At 41.0% G+C, this 24,769-nt stretch overlaps 1 protein-coding gene across 3 annotated transcripts in view; it reads right to left on the minus strand.

The window, feature by feature from the left end:
* Nucleotides 1-24,769, minus strand: part of CACHD1 (cache domain containing 1) — a 224,032-nt gene that overhangs the window by 55,902 nt on the left and 143,361 nt on the right. For all 3 annotated transcript variants that reach the window (XM_054447274.2, XM_063654596.1, XM_063654599.1), the window contains exons 5-7: nucleotides 7,495-7,621; nucleotides 4,217-4,361; nucleotides 2,717-2,933 (exon numbers count right to left, since the gene is read on the minus strand). In XM_054447274.2, the coding sequence (XP_054303249.1) occupies nucleotides 2,717-2,933; nucleotides 4,217-4,361; nucleotides 7,495-7,621 (489 nt within the window). The remainder of the gene's footprint in view (nucleotides 1-2,716; nucleotides 2,934-4,216; nucleotides 4,362-7,494; nucleotides 7,622-24,769) is intronic.

The following is a 24,769-nucleotide window of genomic DNA, read 5'->3' on the forward strand; positions in this document are numbered from 1 at the left end:
TTGTGGATAGCTGATGCTTGCCAAAGCTGGTAGGCCCAATTCTAAGGTGATCTAAATGAGCAACATCCTGTATACTGCTGAATGTGGGCATAACCTGTAACTTGCTTCTAAGAAGAAGAATATGGCAAGTAATGAGCCATTACTCCTGTGACTGTGCTTGCAAAGATGGATGGATGTTTGTCGAGGTCCCTGATAAACTCACTTTGAGTTAATCACAAGCGAGAGTAATCTGATTAAATCAAAAGGGAAAGTGGGGCTGATCTAATCAGATGAGCTTGTTAAAAGAGTCCCAAGCCTTCTCTGAAGCCAGGGATTTGAAGAGATGCTCTTCTATTGGCCTTGAAGAAGTAAATGAAATGAGTTTTACAGTTGCTAGGAAATGAACTCTGCCAACAAACATGTGAGCTCATGTTTGTTGAACCTTAGCATGAATGAACCTTAGCATGAACAAACCTTAGCATGAACCTTAGGACTCTGAATGAACGGTAGTCCCACTGACACTCCGACGGTAGCCTTCTGAGACCCTAAACAGAGGACTCAGCTAAGCTGTACCTGGACTCCTGACCCACAAAAACTGTGAGATAACAAATGTATATTGTGTTAAACCACTAAGTTTGTGGTAATTTGTTATGCTGAGTCATAAAACTAACACACCATGTACCACCATTATTTATAATTACAGTAGCTTCCTTCTTTTGAGGATCCATATGTGCTAGGCACTGTGCTTTGCATTAATCAGTGCTTAGTTTAAACACAGACACAATGAAGGGCTTAAAAATGTATTCTTTAAATTTATCTCAATAGGATACATTAATGTTTACAAACAAAGAAAAAAATCTATAAATAGATTTTTTTTTTTTTTGAGACTGAGTCTTGCTCCGTCACCAGCCTGGAGTGCAGTGGCGCAATCTTGGCTCACTGCAACCTCCGCTTCCCGGGTTCAAGCAATTCTCCTGCATCAGCCTCCCGAGTAGCTGGGATTACAGGTGTGTGCCACCATGCCCAGCTATATTTTTGTATTTTTAGTAGAGACGGGGTTTCACCATGTTGGTCAGGCTGGTCTGGTCTGGATCTCGTGACCTTGTGATCCGCCCGCCTCAGCCTCCCAAAGTGCTGGGATTACAGGCATGAGCCACCGTGCCCGGCCTATAAACAGATTTTTGAAAATAAAAGGGAAAATGAAATAGATTCCTTCAAGTAGTTTCAAAGCATGAGCCCCATTTCAAATATCTTTTCCCTTACTTTAGCATGCATCCTAATTCCAGATTTTCTTTAATACATAAAAATTAGAGGCCAGGTGTGGTGGCTCACGCCTCTAATTCCAGCATTTTGGGAGGCTGAGGTGGGGGGATTACAAGGTCAGGAGTTCAAGATCAGCCTGACCAACATGGTGAAACCCCATCTCTACTTAAAATACAAAAATTAGCCAGGCATGGTGGCTCATGCCTGTAATCCCAGCTACTCAGGAGGCTGAGGCAGGAGAATCGCTTGAACCCAGGAGGTGGAGGTTGCAGTGAGCTGGGATTGCACCATTACACTCCAGCCTGGGTGACAAAGTGAGACTCCGTCTCCCAAAAAAAAAAAAAAAAAAATTAAATTAGAGTGCCTTTGTACATCTGAAGGGCCATGCTCATCTAAATGACAGCTGGCTAGAAGAAGGAAGGATCAAGGCAAGAATTCCTGCTGCCCACTTCACGTCCACATGTGCACAAGCAGACATCCACTCCAAGTCAAAGAGGAAGCAAAGCTGACAATCAGCATTAGACAGGATGTGGAGATTCCCTTGGGACATAAGTGCAGACATGATCTAAATAAAGGGGCATGGGGCGGAGGCTCTGAGAGTCAAGAAATTGTACAGACTGACCATCTTTGATTGGAAAAGACGAGAAAAATCCAGTTAACACCCTAGAATTAGATGATGATGAAGACAACATATGACAATTTTATCCCAAATCTTTTTTTTTTTTTGAGACAGAGTCTTGCTCTGTCACCCAGGCTGGAGTGCAGTGGCATGATCTCGGCTTACTGCAACCTCTGCCTCCTGGGTTCAAGTGATTCTCCCGCCTCAGCCTCCTGAGAAGCTGGGACTATAGGCAACCACCACCATGCCTGCCTAATTTTTTTGTGTGTTTTTAGTAGAGATGGGGTTTCACCATATTGGCCAGGCTGGTCTCGAACTCCTGACCTTGCGATCCGCCTGCCTTGACCTCCCAAAGTGCTGGGATTACAGGCGTGAGCCACTGCACCTCGCCCCCAATCAATTTTTTTTTTAATCCTTCTACGATGGATGGGGTGACTCATGTTTGTAATTCCAGTACTTCGGGAGGCAAAGGCAGGTGGATTGCTTGAGCTCAAGAGTTTGAGATCAGACAGGTCTCAGCCAGTGAAACCCTTTCTTTACCAAAAATATAAAAATTAGCTGGGCGTGGTGGCGTGTGCCTGTGGTCCCAGCTACTTGGGAGGCTGAAGTAGAAAGATTGCTGGAGCCCAGGAAGTCAAGGCCAGAGTGAGCCATGATCACACCACTGCATTCCAGCTTGGACAGAGCAAGATTCTGTCTCAAGGTAAATAAATAAATAAATAAATAAATAAATAAATAAATAATAAATACATAAATAAAATCTCACTAAACATCATTGTGTGATCAATTTACAATAAATTCCTATTGCCATCTTTATCTATTATGCTTGTACGTCCTCTGAGAGAACGCACTCACTTGCTTGGAACTTTGTGTTATTGTTTGTGCTTCGAATCAGCTGAAATGCCTTTTGGAATCCCACTGCGTGCTGGGTAGGACTGTCTGAAGACTTCACGCTGCTAACAAAGGTAGACATTTTCCTTTTTGTCTCACTGGTGGCTGGAGACAAGAAGGTCTTATAGCACTGGTCTAGTGAGCAAGTCCGGACGGTATCCGCCACAGTTAACACAGAAATCTGCAGGAAAGAAAAAAAAAAAAACCAAACTTGTTATCCTACCGTTTAAAGATTTATTTATTTATGTAACAGAAGAGCCTACAGAACAGTGAGAAGGCCTACAGAACAGATTCTGAGAGTTTCAAAATAAATCCCTGGAGCCATCAATCTATCAAATTTGAAAAGGATCCATAAGGATTGGTAAAGTGGGGAAACCCCTAGAGTTTGGCTTTTGTTCCAAGATGAAGTAGTAGTATTGTGTTCATATATAACATTAAACACACACACAAACTATTTTATGCAGAGAAAAGTCATAGCAAGAATGAACTATCCCGTTTTTCAACCTGGAGGTGAGGGGTGAGGGTAAGAGAGTGAGGTGTGTGTGTTTTAAGCCACTAGGTTAGTGAGCAAAACCTCTGGAGTTGGCAAAGTCAAAATGATGAAGCAGAAAATGTCCACAGGCAATAGATTATCATTAGCTGTACCCACACCTCTCTCCGAGGTGTCCCAGAGATTAGTCAGCCACTAGCAGCTTTCCCTTCTCCCTGACTTCCCAGCAATCTTGCAATAAAGTTAAGCCATCCATCAGCATCCAAATCCCCCACCCCTCTCCTCCTCAGTGTAACCTCCAGTGTGAAAGTCATGGCTAATTAGAAACCTTACCATGAGCCATAAAGAAGTATAAGACTAAGCTTGGTGGTAGTTACGAAAGAGATTTTTGGATTGGTGGCTGCTTCCTCAAATATTAGAATAATACTCTTTTCCCAAAGTCCTTTTAAAGATGGATTTTAAAAAATATACAGATGGTCCCTGACATACAATGGTCTGACTTTACGATGGTGAGAAAGCAATAGGCAGGCAGTGAAGCTGTACTTTCAATTTTGGATCTTTTCCCAGGCTCCTGATACTCTCGCATGGTGCTGGACAATGGCAGCGAGCCACAGCTCCCAGTCAGCCATGCAATCACAAAGGAGAACCGCTGATATAGTATTCTGCAGTGCACTGTATTCAATAAATTACATGAGATAGCCAATACTTTATTATGTTATAAAATACGCTTTGTGTTAGATGATTTTCCATAACTGAGGGCTAACCTAAGTATTCTGACAATGTTTAAGGTAGGCTAGCCCAAGCTGTGATGTAGCTCAGGTGTATTAAATGTATTTTCAACTTACGATGGACTTATCAGGATGTAACCCCATTGTAAGTCAAGGAGGACCTGTATATCACAAAACAATAAAGTACTTTAAAAAAGGCATTCAAGGAGAACCCGATGCCATAGGGGTCACAAGGGTCACGGTCACCTTGTCATGTTCGTCGATGGCGCTGAGGATGACCTGAGCAGCGTCCTTGGCAATCTGAAGCTGAGTGTCTGTGACTGAAGCCCCGTGGTCCAGAATCACTACTATGTGCTTTGACTGCGGCCGGACTGTAGAGACGTAGATGGGTCTGGAGGGAGAAGAAGCTCTCTGGGGTCAGTCTTGGTTTAGGTAAAGGGCCTCAACTTAACACAGCTGTGAACACTATAGTGCATGGGCATGTTGGTCTCTGTGTTCTCCCAGGGATGGCACAAGGATGGAGAGATCCACATGGACGGAGAAACCATACTGGTGCATTGAAAATAGTACTTAAGACAACAAGGTGTGTCTGTAGAACAGGTATGGGTAATTTATGCCTTTAAAGGTCAAAGCAGACAAGATAAGTTTTTCAGGAGCAAACCCTTTCAGAGGTTGGCTTTTTCAGCATCACTAACATCCTGCTTTTCTCTCTCTCTCTCTCTTTTTTTTTTTTTCCAGAAAAAAGCAGGATGTTAGTGATCTTTAACCCAATGCTTTCTGCACAGCTTAAAACTTCTAGTAGTTAAAATCCTCATATAAAATATGCACAACCTCTGCTTGGTATTGCCCAGCGTACCTGTTTTGCTAAAGGATGTGGATGTAGCGGTCCCTTGGGCTGAGAGACCAGCCAAGGAGAAAAAGGTCCCAGCACCAGGGTTGGATTCTCCTCTGCAGACTTGCAGAGTGGGGCTTGGCTAGAAGTGAGGCAGCCTATAACCCGTGAGCATGCTGAGCAGCTTTGAATGGCAGGTTTGGTTTCTCTCTTCTCATACAAAGGCTCCTGCTAAGAGGCCCCTTTCCTTTCTGGACTGAAACAATTCACATAGGTCAGCCACCAAAAGGCCCCTTATCTGAGCATTTAAAACTGTGCCATCAAAATTTGTCCAAGTCTGTGATAGCCACTCTTCTTGCCAGGTTTTTGTTTGCCAACATTGAAAAAAAGGGGGTTGGGGGCAGCCACAAAGGAGAAATGCCTCCCATCAAAGCAGCCTTCTGCTAATGTGCAGTGCAGGAAGGTTTGTGAGAAGAGGTTTAATGAGGTCTCTATTCACAGTTCTAAAGCTGGAACAAATTAGCAGGAGTTTAAGAAAGCAAATCAGCCTCAAGAGAATTCTCTCCTTTACTGACATCCCTAAAACACTAGATTTTCCTGTGAAATGTTAGATGCCAGCTGAATCACAAAAGCCTGGGCACAAATTAAGAAATGTAGGCAAAGTACCAAAAAAACTCAAAATCTGGCCAAATTTACACTAGTTGTTCTCAAGCCCAAAGTCCTGCAGTAATTACTAAAGTACCACTATATTTTCATGAGTCAATACCATTGAGCCAGTAGAGAAATGCAACAAAAAAGAATCCAGGAGAGGTGGCTACAGAAATGAAACAGAGTACAGAAAAGAAGGAAAATTTGACCATCTCAACACTGACAAGTAGGTCAAATATTTAACTTTTTAGATTCTCCAAGCTAGGTGGGTGGATTTTCTTTAAAATGACACACTTCCTTTGTTCAAATTCAATTCACAAAAATGAAACTTGGGATATGTGTTGGCATTGTCACATTAAGTTGTTAAAAGCTGCTTTAGTGGGATATATAAATAGTGATGTGAAATGTACAAACTGGGGGGCAGTCCTCATAGAATGACTGGTATCCACCAGTTCCTTTCCTGTGTTGCTATGTCCTGAAATCCATTTCATACTTCCAAGGAATGTAGAGAACTTGGAAAGGCATCATAGGAAAGCAGTTAGGACAAGAGATGTGAATCTCAGTCTATCAGGAGAGAAATGTGGATCATTTAGCCAAGGGAAAAGAGGTTCAAGGGCTAATTAGTGCAGATTTAGGGTGGAGATACATGAAACCTTTCCAAATTGCCTTGTGTAGGTGAATGCTGATTTTGACAAGGTTTCGCTTTCCTTTTTAAACTTTTCTTCACAGGTGCTTTGTTAAAATCAGCATGCCATCTAGCCTATCTCTTCTTAGAAGCAAATGAGAATTAGATGGTTCATGGTGGCCTTTGTTCTTGTGAGAAGCCATGATCATGGCTTCTGGTTCAGTCTCCAAGACACCCAAGTCTTCACCAGAATGTGTGGGGAGGGAAAGGAAGAAACCATATAAACAATAAAAATATCTTAGGACGGCTGGGCTGGGCATGTGGCTCATGCCTGTAATCCCAGCACTTTGGGAGGCCTGAGGTCAGGAGTTCGAGACCAGCCTGGCCAACATGGCAAAACTTCGTCTCTACTAAAAATACAAAAATTAGCCAGGCATGGTGGTGGGTGCCTGTAATCCCAGCTACTCAGCAGGCTGAGGCAGGAGAATCGCTTGAACCTGGGAAGCAGAGGTTGCAGAGCTGAGATCGCGCCATTGCACTCCAGCCTGGGCAACAAGAGCAAAACTCCATCTCAGAAAAAACAAACAAACAAACAAAAATCTTAGGAAAAGCACAGATGAAGTATTTTCCTTGGGGAAAAATTCTAGATACAATTTAAAGTGAAGATGAAGGGAAGCTAAAGTAATTGTGTAGACTCCAGAAAATGGTGTGAAAAGTGGGCGCCCTGCACTAGAGCTCCAGATGTTCTGGCATCAAACATCTAACACTGCAAACAGGAAACTGTCAGGATTAAATAGGAAAGTATATTTGCTTCGGGGGGTTCTATAATTAATGAGTCTTGTCATACAAATTATCTCACCATTATTGCCCTTCTGGCTACATGGTAGAATCTCAAGTCATGTCTGTGAGTGAGAAAAGCAGGATGTTAGTAATTTTTAATCCAATGCTTTCTGCTCACCTCAAAACTTCTAATAGTTAAAATCTGCATGTAAATTTCATGCAGTATGGCCAAGCATGTCATCATAGAAAGGGAAGTTGAGTATAACAAACTACTCTGAGATATGTTATAAAGTTATGTTCAAGGGCTGCACTATAGACAAGGTACCATCATTTACATTTCAACAAAGAATTCTGAAACTCAAAACACTCTAGGTGCTTCACACAATTTGACTTCACGAGTAAGTACCTTTTTATATTTGGCATATTAGATAGCTATGGAAAAGCTCTGGGTTTTGTAATTTGCCCTTGCCTGGAATTTCACATCCACATATACTAAATGGTGAATTCATTTCAGAACAAGTACAAATTTCTGAATCCACAGCTTAAAGGCATAGCCATGAGTAGAAATGAGAAGTTTTATATTTCATGTAGATCACTCTTAAGCAATAATTTAAAACTTTGGCATGCAAGTCAACATACCTACTGCGGTGTTCGTAGCTGCCCTTACACCGGAACTTGTGTGCTGGGAAAACAGTGAAAATTCCTTCTTCTGAACTGAAATATTGCCACTTAATTCCAGGGTTGGATTTCAGGTTGTCTGCAAGAACTAGAGGGGTAAGGAAAATGAAATATAACCACCAAATCCACAGGTGCATGCAGGCACTGCTCCTCAGGCATCTGTTTTGCATAAACTGCTTGTAGTATGAAGAAATCCCACTAGATACCAGGTTGTAAATTTTCTATGAAACATTTGCCTTCTGCCCCTTAAAAAACACCTCAAGAACAGAAAATACAATGTTTCAGCTAAGTGAAGTTATTACTCTTAATATTGTACCATGACATTATATGTCTTGGATTATTTTTCCGGTACAAATGATTCATTTGCATTAATCTCTCCCCGCACTGAGCTGGTCCCTGTTGGGCTAGCACACACTAGTTGGCTTGGGGTACAGTCTGTAACTGTAGAAAACAGTGATGTTAATAGGCTGATGTTAATAGGCCTCATCGCCAGAGGGACTAGACCTGTGACCTTAACCTTGCCTTTACTTCACAATGAAGGAAGCAGCATACATGGTACTTAAAAAGACAGGCCATAATCATTCGGTAAAGCTGTTACTTATGGAATGATTCCTCTGTGCCCGTGCTGGAATATAGGCTTCCTTATGTTATCTCATGTCATCCATAAAGCAACTCCAAGATGTGGGTGGTATTGTTATCACTACTTTGGAGTCGAGAAAATATGCTTAAGTGATTTATCAAAGACCTCATCAGTAAATGGCCAAGCTGGGATTCAAACCTGGCTGTCCTGACTCCCGTGTTCCTTACATCATGCTATACTGCCTCCCTTCATCTACACAGCATCCCTACCACTGACCTGCATCTGCCATTCCCTCAGCCCAAGTGCCAACCACCTTGTTGTGTGCAATCCTGTCCCACGACCTCCATGAAGAAGTCTTTCTTACCCTCTCCCGCAATCAGAATTTCCTCTCTTTTCTGAGCTCTTAGGATCTTTTGTTCTGCTCCATTCTGACTCAGCTATTTATTACACACTTACTATGTGCTGGTCACTACTTTACATTTGGCAAGATATACAAAGATGAGCACAAAACAAGCCCTATTGTAATAATTGATATACAAGCAGACTTATACAGATGGAAATGGAACAAAAAGAAATTCAGTGGTGGGAAGATTCTGAGCAAAGTTAAAAAGGAAGGAATGCATGAGGTGTATTTGACCAGAAAATACATTAAGCTTTAAACACCCATGTGATCAAATAAGGATCTGTTTATATGACTACAAGGGCTGAGATATGACTCTAACAATGATGATGGATCTTCACCTCTACTGCAGACAAAGAGCTTTCACACAGGATATTTAAGTTTCACAAAATAATACATTATATGTGGTCTTATCTTCAGATAGCAATGAAGAAACTGAAGCTCAAATAAATTAAATGGCCCTTTATAACACTGCCACGTTTTATTTTCTTCATAGCATTTATCACCATCTGAAATATCGTTTGTTTAATACCAGTTCATCCTTCTCTTCTCCCTCCCCACCCCCAGTTACATTTTAAGGTCCATGCAATGAAGAACTTGGCCTTGTCCCCCCTGTAGCCTAGAAAAATGCATGCACAGTGAATGTAAATAGTTCCTACACAAATGAATATCCACAGCTAGTAGGTGGTAAGATCATGTCTTGAACATAGCTCTTCTGACTCTGTGTTTCTCACTAAATCCTTCGGCCTCAAATAAAAGTGGGTGGACTAATTATGGTATTATGTTTTTATACCATATGTAGCATCAGGAATTACACTATGAAATGGGAGCTGCAAAGATTTGCAGGATATTGTGGGGGTGATGGTTCCCTGTGAACTCAGGTGCAACAGTCATGTGCCTGCCTCCTCTCCTCTAGAGCATCATGAACTCCAAGAAGGTAAGACGATGGTCTACTCTGTCTCCTTGGCACTCAGGACAGTGGCTGTCCTGTTCTGAAGGTTTGTTATATTAGCAGGACTGAATTCCTATTCTATTTTTTTTATTTAAAAAAATTTTTTGAGACAGGGTCTCACTCTGTTGCCCAGGTGGGAATGCAGTGGTGCAATCACAGCTCACTGCAGCCTTGATCTCCTGGGCTCAAGTGATCCTCCTGCCTCAGTCTCCTGCGTAGCTAAGACTATAGGTGGGCACTGCCATGCTCAGCTAATTTTTTTTATTTTTGTAGAGACAGGGTGTCACTATGTTGCCCAGGCTGGCCTCAAATTCGTGGCCTCAAGTGATCCTTCTGCCTTGGCCTCTCAAAGTACTAGGATTACAGGCATAAGCCACCGTGCCCAGCCCCGAGATTTTATCTGAAACAGACAGGCCTTGCTTCCAGTCTCTGCTGTCTCTAGTTTACTGTATTTATATCCACTATTATTCTGATGTCTGCTTGGCTTTGATCAACTTTTCATGATTTGTTCTTGGCCTACCATGGGCAGGGAACAGCTTTTTGGAATGGAGGTAAGGAGAAAAAAAATACTAAATCCTTACCTACAAAAGAAAGACTAATTGAGGGAGATTGGAAATACACAATAAACTTTTAATTAATTATCACAGTATCTGATTAAGAGCTTGGGTGAGGTACACAGAAGGGCTATGGAAATCCAAAGATAGGAAAGATCTACCTGTTGTCATTGAGATGGTGTTGGGAACAAGTGCTGACTGAGTGCCTGTGAACCTCTAGGCATTATGCTAGGCGCCTTCTACAAAGTATGGTGGACTTTTGCCATTTGGGCATGTACCTTGAAAACATACCCACCTCCCAAGATGACCAATGTGCAAGAGGAGGGGAGTGAGAGCTTTACAGCAGGGTAACTACAGGGAGTGCTCAATTAGCAAGACAGGAAGTCAGAGGCCAAATTCCTCTCAATGACTTATTAAAGGACAGTGTACATAAGTGCACAGCATTTGCTGTTGCCATCTACATATGATGTAGAGTGCGGAGTGACAATATATTCAACTCCTTTCCCTTTTTCCATCCGAGTGAGGATCACCATTTTTAACGTTTTATTTACCTTGCAGAGGTCTTTCTGCCATTAGCAATATGTTATCTGTGGACTACCTTTTTGAGCCATGGCAAATATTTTGATAGCGTTCCAAAAATTAACACATGTGACAGCCATTAAAATTTGTGGTTGGTGTTAAAATGCCAGTTTCATCTTTATTTCTAGCATGTACATACTCAGGTATGACTTTAGTGCTGGCTTCACCTATCACTGGAACAATTTCAAAGCATGAGGCAAAGATAAAGACATTGGTCAATAAACCTCATTTTAGGCTAATTGTTAACAATAACTTACATAGAAGAAAATGCTGGAACAACATGTGACTATTCCATAAAATTGCCCCATGGTGATGCCTCTGTCAACCTGCCCACTCCCAGAAACATATGCCCAGAGCCAAACAGGGTTATGCCTATGTGGGGACTGATGAAATATAGTGGAGACTCGACTCTAGTGAACATCTCGACTTAGCAAACATCTACCTGGCATCTGCATGTGACAGCTTTGTGCTAATGCTCCCACATATAGCACTTAATTCTCACCTCAACAAACCAGTCTTTTAACACGCACTAAGGTTTCAGGTGTTTAAATCAGAATAGAGCAAACTCCATAGACATTTAGGAACACTTTAAAAATTTTTTTTTTATTTTTATAGATTTAGGGGGTACAAATACAGTTTTGTTACGTGGATATATTGTGTAGTGATGAAGTCTGAGCTTTTAGGGTAATCATCACATGAATAGTGTACATTGTACCCATTAGGGAATTTCTTTTTCTTTTTTTTTTTCTGAGACTGAGTCTCACTCTATCACCCAGGCTGGAGTGCAGTGGTGCAATCTCGGCTCACTGCAACCTCTGCCTTCTGAGTTCAAGTGATTCTCCCACTTCAGCCTCCCAAGTAGCTGGGATTACAGGCATTCGCCACCATGCCCAGCTAATTTTTGTATTTTTAGTAGGGACGGGGTTTCACCATGTTGGACAGGCTGGTCTTGAACTCCCGACTTCAAGTGATCCGCCTGCCTTGGCCTCCCAAAGTGCTGGGATTACAGGCGTGAACCACCGCGCCCGTCCCCACTAGGTAATTTCTCATCCCTCACCCCGCCTCCCACCCTCTCACCTTTCCAAGTCCCCAATGTCTATCATTCTACTCTTTCTGTCCAAATGCACACGTTATTTAGCTCTCACTTATAAGTGACAACATTCAGTATTTGACTTTTTGCAGGAACACGTTAGAATTCCCACTCATCCCCTATCCCTCACTGCTTTAAATGACCAGATCTCTGTATAGAAACTTTCCTTCAGTCTGGTACAGTGATTGACCAACTTCTGTAATGGGCCAGATAGTACGAGTTAATGGGTGCAGCACACCAGCATGGCACACGTATACGTATGTAACTAACCTGCACATTGTGCACATGTACCCTAAAACTTAAAGTATAATAAAAAAATAAATAAATAAAAAATAAAAAATAAAAATACAAAAAAAAATTTCTGGCTTTGCAGACCATAAGGTCTTTGTCATAACGACCCAAATCTATCTTTGAGAGGGCAGACATAGACATTTGTAAATGAATGAATGGGCTGTGTGCCAATACAAGTTTATTTACAAAAATCACTGGCAAGCTAGATTTGGTCAGCAGTCCTCTAACAAAGCTATGCAAAATATACTACACATAGGACTTAAAGCATTTCCAAAGCCTTAGACTTTTAGCTATTACACCCATTGCCCTCCCCAGGTCCCTCATGCATACCAAGGGGCTGTAACACCTTTTATCCTCACAAAAGTCCTAGGAATAAAAATTATTATCTCCAAGTGACAGCTGAGGAAACAGGCTCAGGGAGCTTGTTTTTGACATGCCTGAGGTTTCACAGTGGGCAAGAAGGGGCCATGAGAGTCAAGGCAGTCTGTGACCACAATGCCTGTCTTCTCGCCTCTCCGCCAGGAAACTTGCCCTTTGTGAGACATCTGGCTGACATGAGTGTGTGTAAACATGGAAGAGGCTTTTTCTCCACCTAGTCTCCTGGGGTCTGAAGCTTTAACCTTGATCTCACATTAGCACTGTTCTCCAGACAGCCCTGCCAACCCCTTAATAAAAAGGCAAACATTGCCTTTGGAAGTAAAGGAAAGCTCAATGACCTCATTTAAAAGTAACATCTGTAACAATAAACAGGCTACAGAAACTATTAAAAGGGGAGCCAATGGGAGCAAGAATGTTTTAAAAATAAATCAGAACTCATATAGTGCATGATACATTTAGTCTCACCACAAAAGATCATTCTGGTTCATTATAATCATTCCAACACTATAGCACACTTTCAGGCAAGGTTTCTCCAATTCTCCTGCTGAGGACTCCTTTCGCATCTGATTAAATTACATCCATTATTTGGTACTAGCAGAAGATGATGGATATGATGGTAATGAGGCCCCCGGGGCCCAGAAGTAATCTATCAATGTGCTGTGCATCCCAGGTGGCCCCTCTCTGACCTAGATGTGGAGGTGAATGAGAGCCTTATTATCCACACAGGCAACCCAGAGGGGGCTTCCTCCATTCCTATGAGTCAGTTAGGTGTCTAGCCACTGGATAACTTGGGCTGGTGTCCAGCCACAGGGTCCTTCACACTCACTCACTCTTTCCTCAAAAATGTTGGAAGTGGTCCAGGAAAAAAGCTGGGCAGACGCCCAATCCATCGAGCGGTGATGCACAGCATTAGGATTTAAGTGATTAATGGGCAGGGTCTGTATCTGTCTGAATTGCTCTACACACCTACACCTACCTCAGACAGACACATGTGCAGGAGGCAATAAATGGTTTTTTCCTCAGTGAAGTGCATCCCCAAGTTAGAAGTTACTGCACCCTCTTAAATCCTCCTCCGGTGTTTTACCTCTTCCTACCTTCTACTCCACATTATCGGTGTTAAAGATACGTTCCAGCTCCTCCATCCCTAGATTCTAAGATCCTTGAGGGCAAGATCTATACCTGATTCATCTCTGTATCCTAAAGCAGAGATTCCTAGTTCTTTTCACATTGAGGCACACATTCTCTGAGAGCTGCAGGATTGGTATCTGTAGCACACAGGCTGGGATTATCTGTATGTTTGTGTGTTAAGTTCTAAAATCTTATTTTCTTCTAATGCTATTTTTTTTTTTTTTTTTTGAGGCAGAGTCTCACTCTTGCTCAGGCTGGAGTGCAGTGGCACAATCTTGGCTCACTGCAACCCCTGCCTCCCAGGTTCAAGCGATTCTCCTGCCTCAGCCTTCAGAGTAGCTGGGATTATAAGTACCTGTCACCATGCCCAGCTCATTTTTGTATTATTAGTGGAGACGGGGTTTCACTATGTTGGCCAGGCTGGTCTTGAACTCCTGGCCTCAGGTGATCTGCCCACCTCGGCCTCTCAAAGTGTTGGGATTACAGGCATGAGCCACCAAACCCAATCTACTGCCAAATTTAATAAAAAAATAAATTAAATATTGTGACTACATCAATATAGAAGCAATGACAATTTTAAATATGTCTTAAAACCTAGACACTTCATTCTCTGAATACCACTGCCTTGATTAAGGAAGTTTTCCAATGCAACCAGCATAGAAATAGATAAACGGAGAGATAAAAAGTCTGCTTGTGTGATTTCATGGATCTATACATGTCCAAATCTACTAACTGTACATGTTAAAGTTTATTGGATGTCAGTTATACTTCAATAAAACTGTTTTAATAAAACAGTGAAAATGTATTGACCATCATACAAAACAGTTTCATCTATGGTGTACTACTTTTCATAGTTACCTTATGGGTTTGTTATTTTATTCCCATCTTATAGATGCAGAACTAACATGCTCAAGGTGGCAAGAGCACAGCATGATTTGATTGATTTAGGTGTGCTTGCCTTTAACACTACATATAGTACTTCCGTGTTAAGAAATACATGCTAGATGAATTAGCAATCAACAGATAAAAAACTTACTGAGTATTCTTGACAGGCAGAATAAATATATAAACATGCAGGGGTTTCTCAATCAAAATAACAGATTTATTAGTTTGTACATACAATGTAAATAAGTACAATTAAGCAGAGGCATAACAAAACGAAATGATTTCATAATTGGAATAAAACCTAAGGTGAAACTGACCATTTAATCTTATAAAGAAAAACAAACTGCTGAACGGCTAAAGCTGGCAAACATTAGCTGGGTAGTTCAGGCTGGTTTACCTGGAAAATCGCACAGACACAAGCTACTGCTTAATAGGCAGAGCTGATAGTGCATGTATGAATCTGAGCAACCTTAAACACTAAATAGCGTATGTTAGATAAGAGATGGGGTTTTTACATAACTGAGAAATGGTACAGTTGCGATCTCTTAATTATTTTGAGTTGTTCAACAGGTTAGAGACACGAGCGTTAGGTGGCTTTTATTTTTCACTGTCAACTTGAGCAAGTACAAGAAAGCCACTTGGAAAAGGCCTGGTGCTATTTTGCATTTTCTATTTAATTCGGGTTGGTACTTATCAACTAGAAAAAAGACCCTGGTAAATCAGAATGGACTCGGAATGAAAAGCCACAGGTTCAAGTCCTATCTCTTAAGACTGGCAAGCTGTCTGACCTTAAATTTACTCTCTATATAGCATCCAAAGGCTTCTTTCTAAAATGTAAATCAAATCCCCTGTTGGTTTGCTTAAAACCTTTCAAAGGTTCCCTACTGTACTACACTTAGCATTAAATTCAAACTCTACAAGGCCCTGCATGACCTGGCTCCTTCCTATTCTCCAACCTCACCTCTTCCCCCTTCAACTCAGTACACTGTACATCAAGAGCCAATTCTTTCAGTTCCACAAACGTGCCCTTGGTACAAGGTGATCCTTAGGCCTGGGAAAATTCTTTCTTCACTTTTCATATAGTTCTTTTTTAATCCTTCAGGTTTTGCCTGAAATTCCACCTTCTCAGAGATCCTCCCCTGACCACTCTCGATTCTTATCCTCTCTTATAGTACCTGGCATTTTCCTTCACAGCAAAAACTGGTAACGTCCTGTGTATTCTTTATGTAGCTATGTGTTTAGTATATCTTACACAGGAAGCCTTAAGCTCCATGGGGAAGGAAGTATACAGATTTACAACTAGAGAGGAAGAACAAACTTCCAGCTGGCTTTGATCAAGTTTATCCAAAAAAAGGGGAAGAGGGGAGCATCCTCACTCCTACTGACTTAGAAGATGTAAGTCAGCACTATGAGACTACTACCAATGGCCCAAGATTATATATATGGAATGTCCAAGTGGTACCAGGGAAAGGTTATTTAGATGAACATATGGAGAAAATTTAATGTCAGTCTTTTAAAAACACAGAGCCATCACAGGTAGCTCACTGTGACCACTGATGAGCAAGGGCAAGAGGAAGTGTTTTCTCATTTCAAGTATTCTCATTACAAGCATTTCAAGTATTTACCATTTTAAGTATTAATTATCAAAGCAACCATAAAATCTTTTACTCTAAAGCCCTTACAAGCAGGAATGATACCTAATAATTTAAGATTATTTGGATAGAGCCCACCAGACTATCAGTGGGCCAGTGGAAGGTGAATTTGGTCCCACTAAAGACTGTGTAGTAGGAATCTTTCTAGTTGGCTGTAAGTTCGGGACATTCCTCCTCCAGCCAACTCTAAGGCACAGGCTCTTAATAGTTTCTGTTCCATAAAGGCTTTGGTAGTCTGGAGAAGACAGAATCTTTGTAAAGCATACAAATAAAACATTTAAGATCACAAAAGAAACCTATTATAAAAAATAGTTTCCAAAATATTACAAATGTAAGTTTATGATAATATATGTGCTTCCTATTAATGCATTAAGAAAGATTAATGCATTAAGAAAGAAAGAGTATGGTAGGTCTCATACCTTCCATGATTTGGAAATCATGATGAGCATACATGATATTTCAAGACATATTCAACAACTGTTATGTGAGATGAAAATTGCCATGATTTCTTTGATGGCGAAAATCGCTGGCATGAGAAGTACACTGTGGATTGTTACATTAATTTACGATTGAATTAGAGATCAATTAAAATAAAGATCTAATTTATTTAACATCCAAATGGATGAATCTCTTAATTCTATCTGTGAACCCCTTAGGAGGGGATGAGGTCTGTCTCTACTTTAAGGGACAATGCACTCCTGTTGATATTAATATTCATATGAATTAGAAATCTGCTTATGAAGGAGGTTGCACTGTAAGGACAGTCTCTGTGGTGATCACTATGAAGTCACATTTCTAAACAGCTACATGTAGGTAGGGAGGGAAGATATATAGATACTCACTGTTTCCAAAGTCAATAGGGTCTCTATTTTATATTAACAAAAGTTCACAGCAGCTCAGAAAAGTCCAAACTGCTTTAAAAAATTAAAACATTGAAGGCCTATGATGCCTGGATGAAAAAACTGATAAGATATGGTGCTGCCAGCCCACTTCTCCTTCTCTAAACCTTTACCAATGAAAAATTCCCAGGGTGCCAAGCAGATGATAATAAGTAAAGAGGGAGATGAGATTTAGATAAAAATAACAATAAGAGACCAGGTATCATTCTAGATATTTTGCTTATATATTTTTGAAATCTCATAACAATTCATTTTATAAAGTCAATATAATTACTGTCATTTTACAAAGCAGAAAACTGAAGCTGAGACAAGTGAAGCAACTTATCTATGTCCATACAGTTATTAAAACTAGAGGAGGCAAATTCTGACCAATGGATCTAGTAAGTCATCTTGCTTTTTCCCCCTCCTTCTTGCCTTATCAAATATTTATTGAGTCCTGACTATGTGTAAGGCACAGTGCGGGGATCATGCCCTCTGCTTTTGGGTCTAGAACACTTTCTACTAAACCAAGGGAAGATTCTTGGCATGCAGCAGTGAGAATACAGATGATGGTACCTGAGAGAGAGGTGCTCTTAGATCCGACCTCCAGTGCCTACCAGCATTCCAAGATGCTCTTGCCCAGAGCATTCCAATATGTAAGGCTCTCGAATACAGGTTCTATTTGATCTCCATACTATAAAATACTGACAAAGTAATATCACGAAATGGAAGGAAACAGTTCTTCTGACAAGCTCTATTTCCTCCATCATCCTCCGTGTAAGGACTTCAACAAACTGACTATTTCTTAGAGTTACTATGCTAATTCTAAGCAAAACCTCACAATTTTGTAATAACCATTGGCTTATTTTTCTTCAGCCACAGCACACAAACTGTTTTCAGATACACAGCTGAAAAAATATGCCTTCCCCGTTTCAGGCATTCTCACTTCCCATTTGTTGAGTCTCAAGACCTTCCAGCATATAGTATACTAAACTCTCCATGAATAATTCTAACAGATGGGCCCCAGATTCTCTGACCCCCAGACGTTTTCCTTCCAATTTCACCATCTACATCTAACTAGTTCTTATGTCATCAGCCTCTGCAGTCAAAACAAAACCAACCATGTCCCTCAAACTCCTTGCCTGCCCTCTTTAATTCTTAAACCACCTCATCTATGGGAAAAAGATGGATTTTTGTTGGGTTGTGACTTCTGTTTTTCTCAACAATATTGTCCACCAGAGGTAGGGACACATAGAACATATTTGTAATGGAAAGCTTATTGCCTCCCACCTCAAGGAAATCTGGGCTTCCTGATGCCCAGCCCAACACCACTCAGAAAAACACACCAAGCTGTCTACCTCCCGCGCTTGCCAAATAGAAAATACAAGAGCTATCCTAAATACACAGAGACACAGACAAACGAAAACACACATAATTCCTCAACAGAACAAAACTTAGCACCTCTCAGTAATGTTCTGTACAACAGCAAACATTTTGGAGGAGAAGAAAATAAATTAACATTCTGAGGATTCCAAACAAAATTTCTGGCATCATACTGTATCCCACCTTCCCAATTCCCACCTCCCACTTACATCTTGAGTATTATTTTGCCATATACTATTCTGGAGGGGCCATATATTTCAGGGACCACTGGATACTCTTTATGCTGCTCCAGGGGTGTTAAGTATATTGAGCACTTGACCATGTACCAGGTAAGGCTTTTATCTACATTACGTCAGTTAATTACTACAACAACCCTATGAGAAATTTTAAGCAGGGGAGGCAAAAGAGCTTTATGGAAAATGGAAGGAAGTGTAGTTAGCCTGGAAGGAGGAGTACCTGGGACCAGACTATTGTGGAAAGGGGCCATGGCATAAACAAAATGACTAGATGCAGGTTGAGTGGGATGGCAAGAAGTAGAGAATCAGTGTAGACCACTCTTCTTAGTTGTGTACCTGAGACAAGGGGAAAGATTACTGATAACTTAGGATATAGGAATGTCTTTCATTGTTATTGCTATTTGTCTTGAGGTAAGTTTTATTATCCATCGTTATTGCTATTTTTTTTTTAATCTATGAGGTAGGTTTTATTTATTATTCAGGAAACCAAGGCATAGACAGGTTACTTTTTTTTTTTTGAGACGGAGTTTCACTCTTGTTGCCCAAGCTGGAGCGCAATGGCATGATCTTGACTCACTACAACCTCCGCCTCCCGCGTTCAAGTGATTCTCCTGCCTCAGCCTCCAGAGTAGCTGGGATTACAGGCACATGCCACCATACCTGGCTAATTTTTTGTATTTTTAGTAGAAATGGGGTTTCACCATGTTAGCCAGGCTGGTCTTGAACTTCTGATCTCAGGAGATCCACCCACCTCGGTCTCCCAAAGTACTGGGATTACAGGCATGAGCCACTGCACCCAGCCATTATTACCATTTTCTAAGCTGAGGATATTCTGCTTCAGAAAGCGGGGAGTGACTTCAACCCTGTGCCCTGAATGGGACCTAGGCCATGTTGCTCAGTGATCTGCCACCACATTGATCATGCCAGTTAAGGCCCATTGCAAAAGTTAAACCAATGACAGTTGACCAAGCCTGTTCCTGGGGGCAATTCAATAATCCTTTCCTATCTCCTTGTTATTATTTTAGTCTATGACTAAGGAGCAGGCATCCTCAAACCCTTGATTGTGTTCTGAGCTCATAGCTCTTTATGTCCATTTTAGGTTGATTATATAATGCAAAAATAACCAGTCCATTCTGTCCTTAATTCACTTGAGACAGCCTGGTCATGGGTTCATGGAATCTAGAATAAACTTCTGGGATAATCCAAAACCAGTGGGGCTCCACCACTCTCTCTTCTTCCTATATGGTAGACCATTCCCAGAGGACCCAAAGGTCAAGGTGATCTTCAAGTATTTATAAAATAAATAACAGAAAATTAACAAAAATTTAGTTCTCAAGCCTCGATGATCATCACAATTTTTAGAACCCACAGATTACCAAGCCAACATTCTGATTCACTAGGTCTGCATGGCAGCTGAACAATAGTTTTGTTTGTTTGTTTTGTTTTGTTTTTTTTTTTTTTTGCAAAGCACCCCAGGTGACTCTGATGTTCAGTTTGGTTCGGGGCAACTAAGTTGAGACATTAATCTCCATTTTCCCATCTGTTTGCTTCGCTTCTTTCTCTGTCTTTGGCATATAAACATTTTTAAGTTTCTCTAACTTAAAAAAAATAAGCAATAATGATGAAAAACATTCCTATATCCTAAGTTATCAGTAATCTTTCCCCTTGTCTCAGCTACGCAACTAAGAAGAGTGGTCTACACCAATTCTCTACTTCTTGCCATCCCACTCAACCTGCATCTAGCCATTTTGCTTATGCCATGGCCCCTTTCCACCGGCTTCCTTTCACTCTTAGATGACCTTAATAGTCTGGTCCCAGGTACTCCTTCTTCCAGGCTAACTACACTTCCTTCCATTTTCCATAAAGCTCTTTTGCCTCCCCTGCTTAAAATCTCTCAGTTGGTTGCCTTCAGGGTAAAAAACAGATAAAACACAACCAAACAAACCCAAACAAAACACCTCAGACTGATATAAACGACCCATTAAAATCTGGCTTAGCACTACTCTTATTTTCTGATACTCAACTCCCTCTTAAACAATGATCCATTCTGCATGCACATTCTATTGATTCCAAAATGCATGCTTGCCACAAGCACATCACCTGGATAATTCTTACCATTTTTAAAAGACCCGGCTCAGAGCTCACCACCTGGGTCAAGTGCCCAGGGTTCACCTTTATCATCACAGCACTTAGCATTTTAACATAATTGAACTTGTCTGTTGATTTTTCTCCTCCTCTCCCCTCTCACCAATACACTTCATTATCCTGGTGTCTGGCACGGTAACCACCACATGCTTGTCACTTGAGAGAAGGTCTTTACGAGGGAGAGCCAGGAAGGAGTCAGAACTTATTCTGGGTCTCAAGATTAGGTAACTAGTAAAATGAACCTGCTGTTAATTGACATACGGAACATGGGCCAAGGAGGAAGTTTGGGTGGGTAGAGAGACTATTTATAGGTATGGTTTTAGATACAAAGAGTTTCAAGTGTCAGTAGGCAGAATACAGTGATGGAAATACATCTCTTCATCTTAAGCAATCTATCTCAGGGAGGCCATTGACTAGGAGTCAGGACACATAATGTTAAGCCACGTCAATACCAACAATTGCTCATTGACTTTAGGTAGATCAGAACTTCTCATCTGTAAAAGGAAGCTTATAATTGCCCTTGGTATCTATGGTAAGAATAAAATGAAAGTATAAAATGGTTTATGAGGTACTAAGAAGGAACGGACTGATTGTTTTGTATATATTGTGTGTCTGGGCTTATCATAGATGGTTTCATGTGACTCTAGAATACCATTATTCATTTGTGTAGTCTGTGTCACTCCACATCATGGTACATTGATGTGTGCTGATTTGCTGCTTAGCTAAGGAAACCACTGCCAACTAACAGCAAATCACAATCGCAATCCTTTTTTCACCGAAGTCCTTCAAAAGTCTTGGTTATCCCATTATACAGAAGAGGAAACAAAAGCACAACAAAAATCTTAGTGACTTTCATTCTTTCTTTCAGTAAGAATTTACTGTGTAGGTGCTATGGGCAAGGCACTGGATTGGGCACTTGGCATACAATAAATAAATAAAAATAAGCACAAGGTCAGGTAGGCATCTAACTTAAAAAATCAAAAATCTGCAGTAAGAATATGCCATAGAGTAAAGTCATAAAGAGTCATAGCTGAGCCAACACAACCCTGGAAGGCCACCCCAGCTTCCAAGCAGTCCTGGGGTTGGCAGAGGCCTTTGCTGACACTGTGTAGAAGCCCTGCTCTCTCCCACTCTCAATTCTCCTTTCCTCCTTTCCTTCATAGGCTGCCAAGGTCCATCTCAGAGTCTGCTTACTCAGAAAGCCAACCTGTTACAACAAACAAGAAATTCTTATCTAGAAGGGTGACGGAAGGTGACAAGGAAGTTGGATCCTTAGGAATGAGCAATGTTTTACATGTCAGAGGCGGCTGGCAGTGTGCTGTAGGATGAAACAATAATGTGATCAAAAGTATGGAGCGGTGATGGAGGTGGGTGATTCTGAAGAAATGAAAGGGATTTCCTGAGGCTAGAGCCCAGAGGACTCAAGGAAAAGGAGCAGAAGATGGGGGTGCAGGGTCTCCAAAGTGAGCTTAGATGTAAAGGGAGCCATCAGAGGCTTTTGAGAAATGCAGTTACAGAGGAGATTTTTTCAAAATACTCAGTGTGTGTTTAGGATGTGTGGAAAAAGAGGGAAGAGAAGCAGGGAAACCTTTTGGGGGGTTTCTACATTAATTATTCTTCTAGAAGAGAAATGGGGATCTAAATTTACCACAGCAGCAAGGGAAAAAGAAAGGGGATTCAAGACTCATTTTTAGCTACAGAATCTGAGCCAAATTTCCTTTTCAATGAATAGAGGACAATGAGACCTACGTCACAAGTCAGTGTACCAATCAAGAGCCACTCATAGGCAGATGCCCAGCCGGTATCTAGACCAAACAAGAGCAACACACAGGCAGATGCACAGCTGGGTACCTAGGCCTAAAAGGAAGAGCAATGCACAAGCAGGTACCCGGCGGGGTGTCTAGACTAAACAAGAGCAACCTATAGGCAAACGTCCAGCCAGGTGTCTAGACCAAATAAGAGCAACCTATAGGCAAATGTCCAACAAGGTGTCTAGACCAAACAAGAACAACCCATAGGCAGGTGTCCATCCAGGTATCTAGACCACAAAAAGAAAAGCAACACACAGACCGGTGTCCAGCCAGGTGTCTTGATGAAATAAGAACAATGCATAGGCAGATGCCCACTCAGCTTCCAGACCAAATAAGAAGAGCAACACATAGGCAGATGTCCAGCCAGGTGTCTAGACCAAGCAAGAAAAACAATCCGTAGGCAGATGCCCAGCTGGTGTCTAGACTAAACAAGAGCAATGCACAGGGAGATGCCCAGCCAGGGGTCTAGTACTTAGTGAATACTTGACAAATATTCACTTATTTATTCATACCCTTACTTGGACAATGACTCTTGTTAGGTCAAAATGGATAAAACCTGGAGAAGTACTGAGTGGAAAATGGTGAGGAAAAATTCCCAGTGTAACCAGAATGAAGGTAATACTGAATATGACAGGGAACCCAGACTGGGGAGCAAATTCAAAGGAAAGTTTGTTTTGTGGTACCTACAGGAAAATCACAGTGAGATGTGTGTCCTGAAGGTGGTTATTCGATAAATAAACTCAGAAATAGACCAGGTCTGGAGCTAGAGATTGTGAATTCACCAGCATGTGGCAGAAGCTGGGAAGCTGGCTAAACTTAGAACATTCAGGAAGATAATGATTAGTGAGGTGAGGAGGATGGTAAGAGAGGATATGTGGGGACATCTACTTTGAGCAACAGAATAAAGAAAAATGAGCCCCAGAGGAAAAATAAGGATTAAACAGAGACATAAGAGGATAAATAGCAGAAAGTAATTTTATAGAAACCAAACGATAAGAGAGTTTCAAAAAAGAGGTTTACATGTCAACTGCTACAAAATAGTCAAGTAAAATTGTAGAGGAGTCACTTGAAATCCTTCCAGGCAGCAATGATAGCCTGCCTTTTAAACACTCCAAGCCATACCTTGGAGATACTGCGGCTCAGTTCTAGACCCCTGGAATAAAGTGAGTAAGGCAATAAAGAGAGTCACATGAAGTTTTTGGTTTCCCAGTGCATATAAAAGTTATTTTTACACTACATATAGTCTATAAAGTGTGCAATATCATGATGTCTTAAAAATATTGCCATACCTTAATTTAAAAATATTTTATTGCTAAAACATGCTAATGATCATTTGAGCCTTGAGCAAATTATAGTCTTTTTGCTGGTGGATGGTCTTGCTTTGATGTTGGTGGCTGCCGACTGATCAGGATGGTGGTAGCTGAAGGCTGGGGTGGCTGTGGGAATTTCTTAAAATAAGACAACAATAAAGTTTGCTACACAAATTGACTTCCTTTCACAAAAGATTTCTCTGTAGCATGTGATACTATATGACAGCATTTTACCTATAGTAGAACTCCTTTAAAAAATTGAAGCCAATCCTCTCAAACCCTGCTGCTGTTTCATCAGCTAAATTCATGTAATATTCTAAGTCCTTTGTTGTCATTTCAACAATGTTCACAGCATCTTCACTAGGAGTACATTCCATCTCAAGAAACTATTTTCATTGCTCATCCATAACAAGCAACTCCTCATTTGTCTAAGTTTTATCATGAGATTATACGAATTGAGGCACATCTTCAGGCTCTACTTCTAATTCTAGTTTTTCTGGTATTTCTACCACATTTGCAGTGACTTCCTCCACTGAAATCTTGCCCCTCAAAGTCATCCATGAAGGTTAGAATCAACTTCTTCCAAACTCCTATTAATGTTGATATTTTGACCTCCTTCCATGAATCCCAAATGTTCTTAATGGCATCTAGAATGGTGAATCATTTCCAGAAGGTTTTAATTTACTTTGCCCTGATCCATCAGAGAAATCACTATCTATGAAAGCTACAGCCTTATGAAATGTATTTCTTAAATAATTAGACTTGAAAGTAAAAATCACTCCTCGATCCATCAGCTGCAGAGTGGACACTGTACTAGCAGGCATGAAAAGAACATTAATCTCCTGGCACATCTCCATCAGAGCTCTTGGGTGACCAGGTGCACTGTCAATGGGTAGCAATATTTAGAAGTGAATCCTTTTTTTTGAGAAGTGGGACTCCAGAGTGGGCTTAAAATATTCAGTAAAACATGCTGTAAACAGATGC

The sequence above is a fragment of the Pongo pygmaeus genome, chromosome 1 (assembly GCF_028885625.2).
Source record: "Pongo pygmaeus isolate AG05252 chromosome 1, NHGRI_mPonPyg2-v2.0_pri, whole genome shotgun sequence".
Taxonomy (NCBI): domain Eukaryota; kingdom Metazoa; phylum Chordata; class Mammalia; order Primates; family Hominidae; genus Pongo; species Pongo pygmaeus.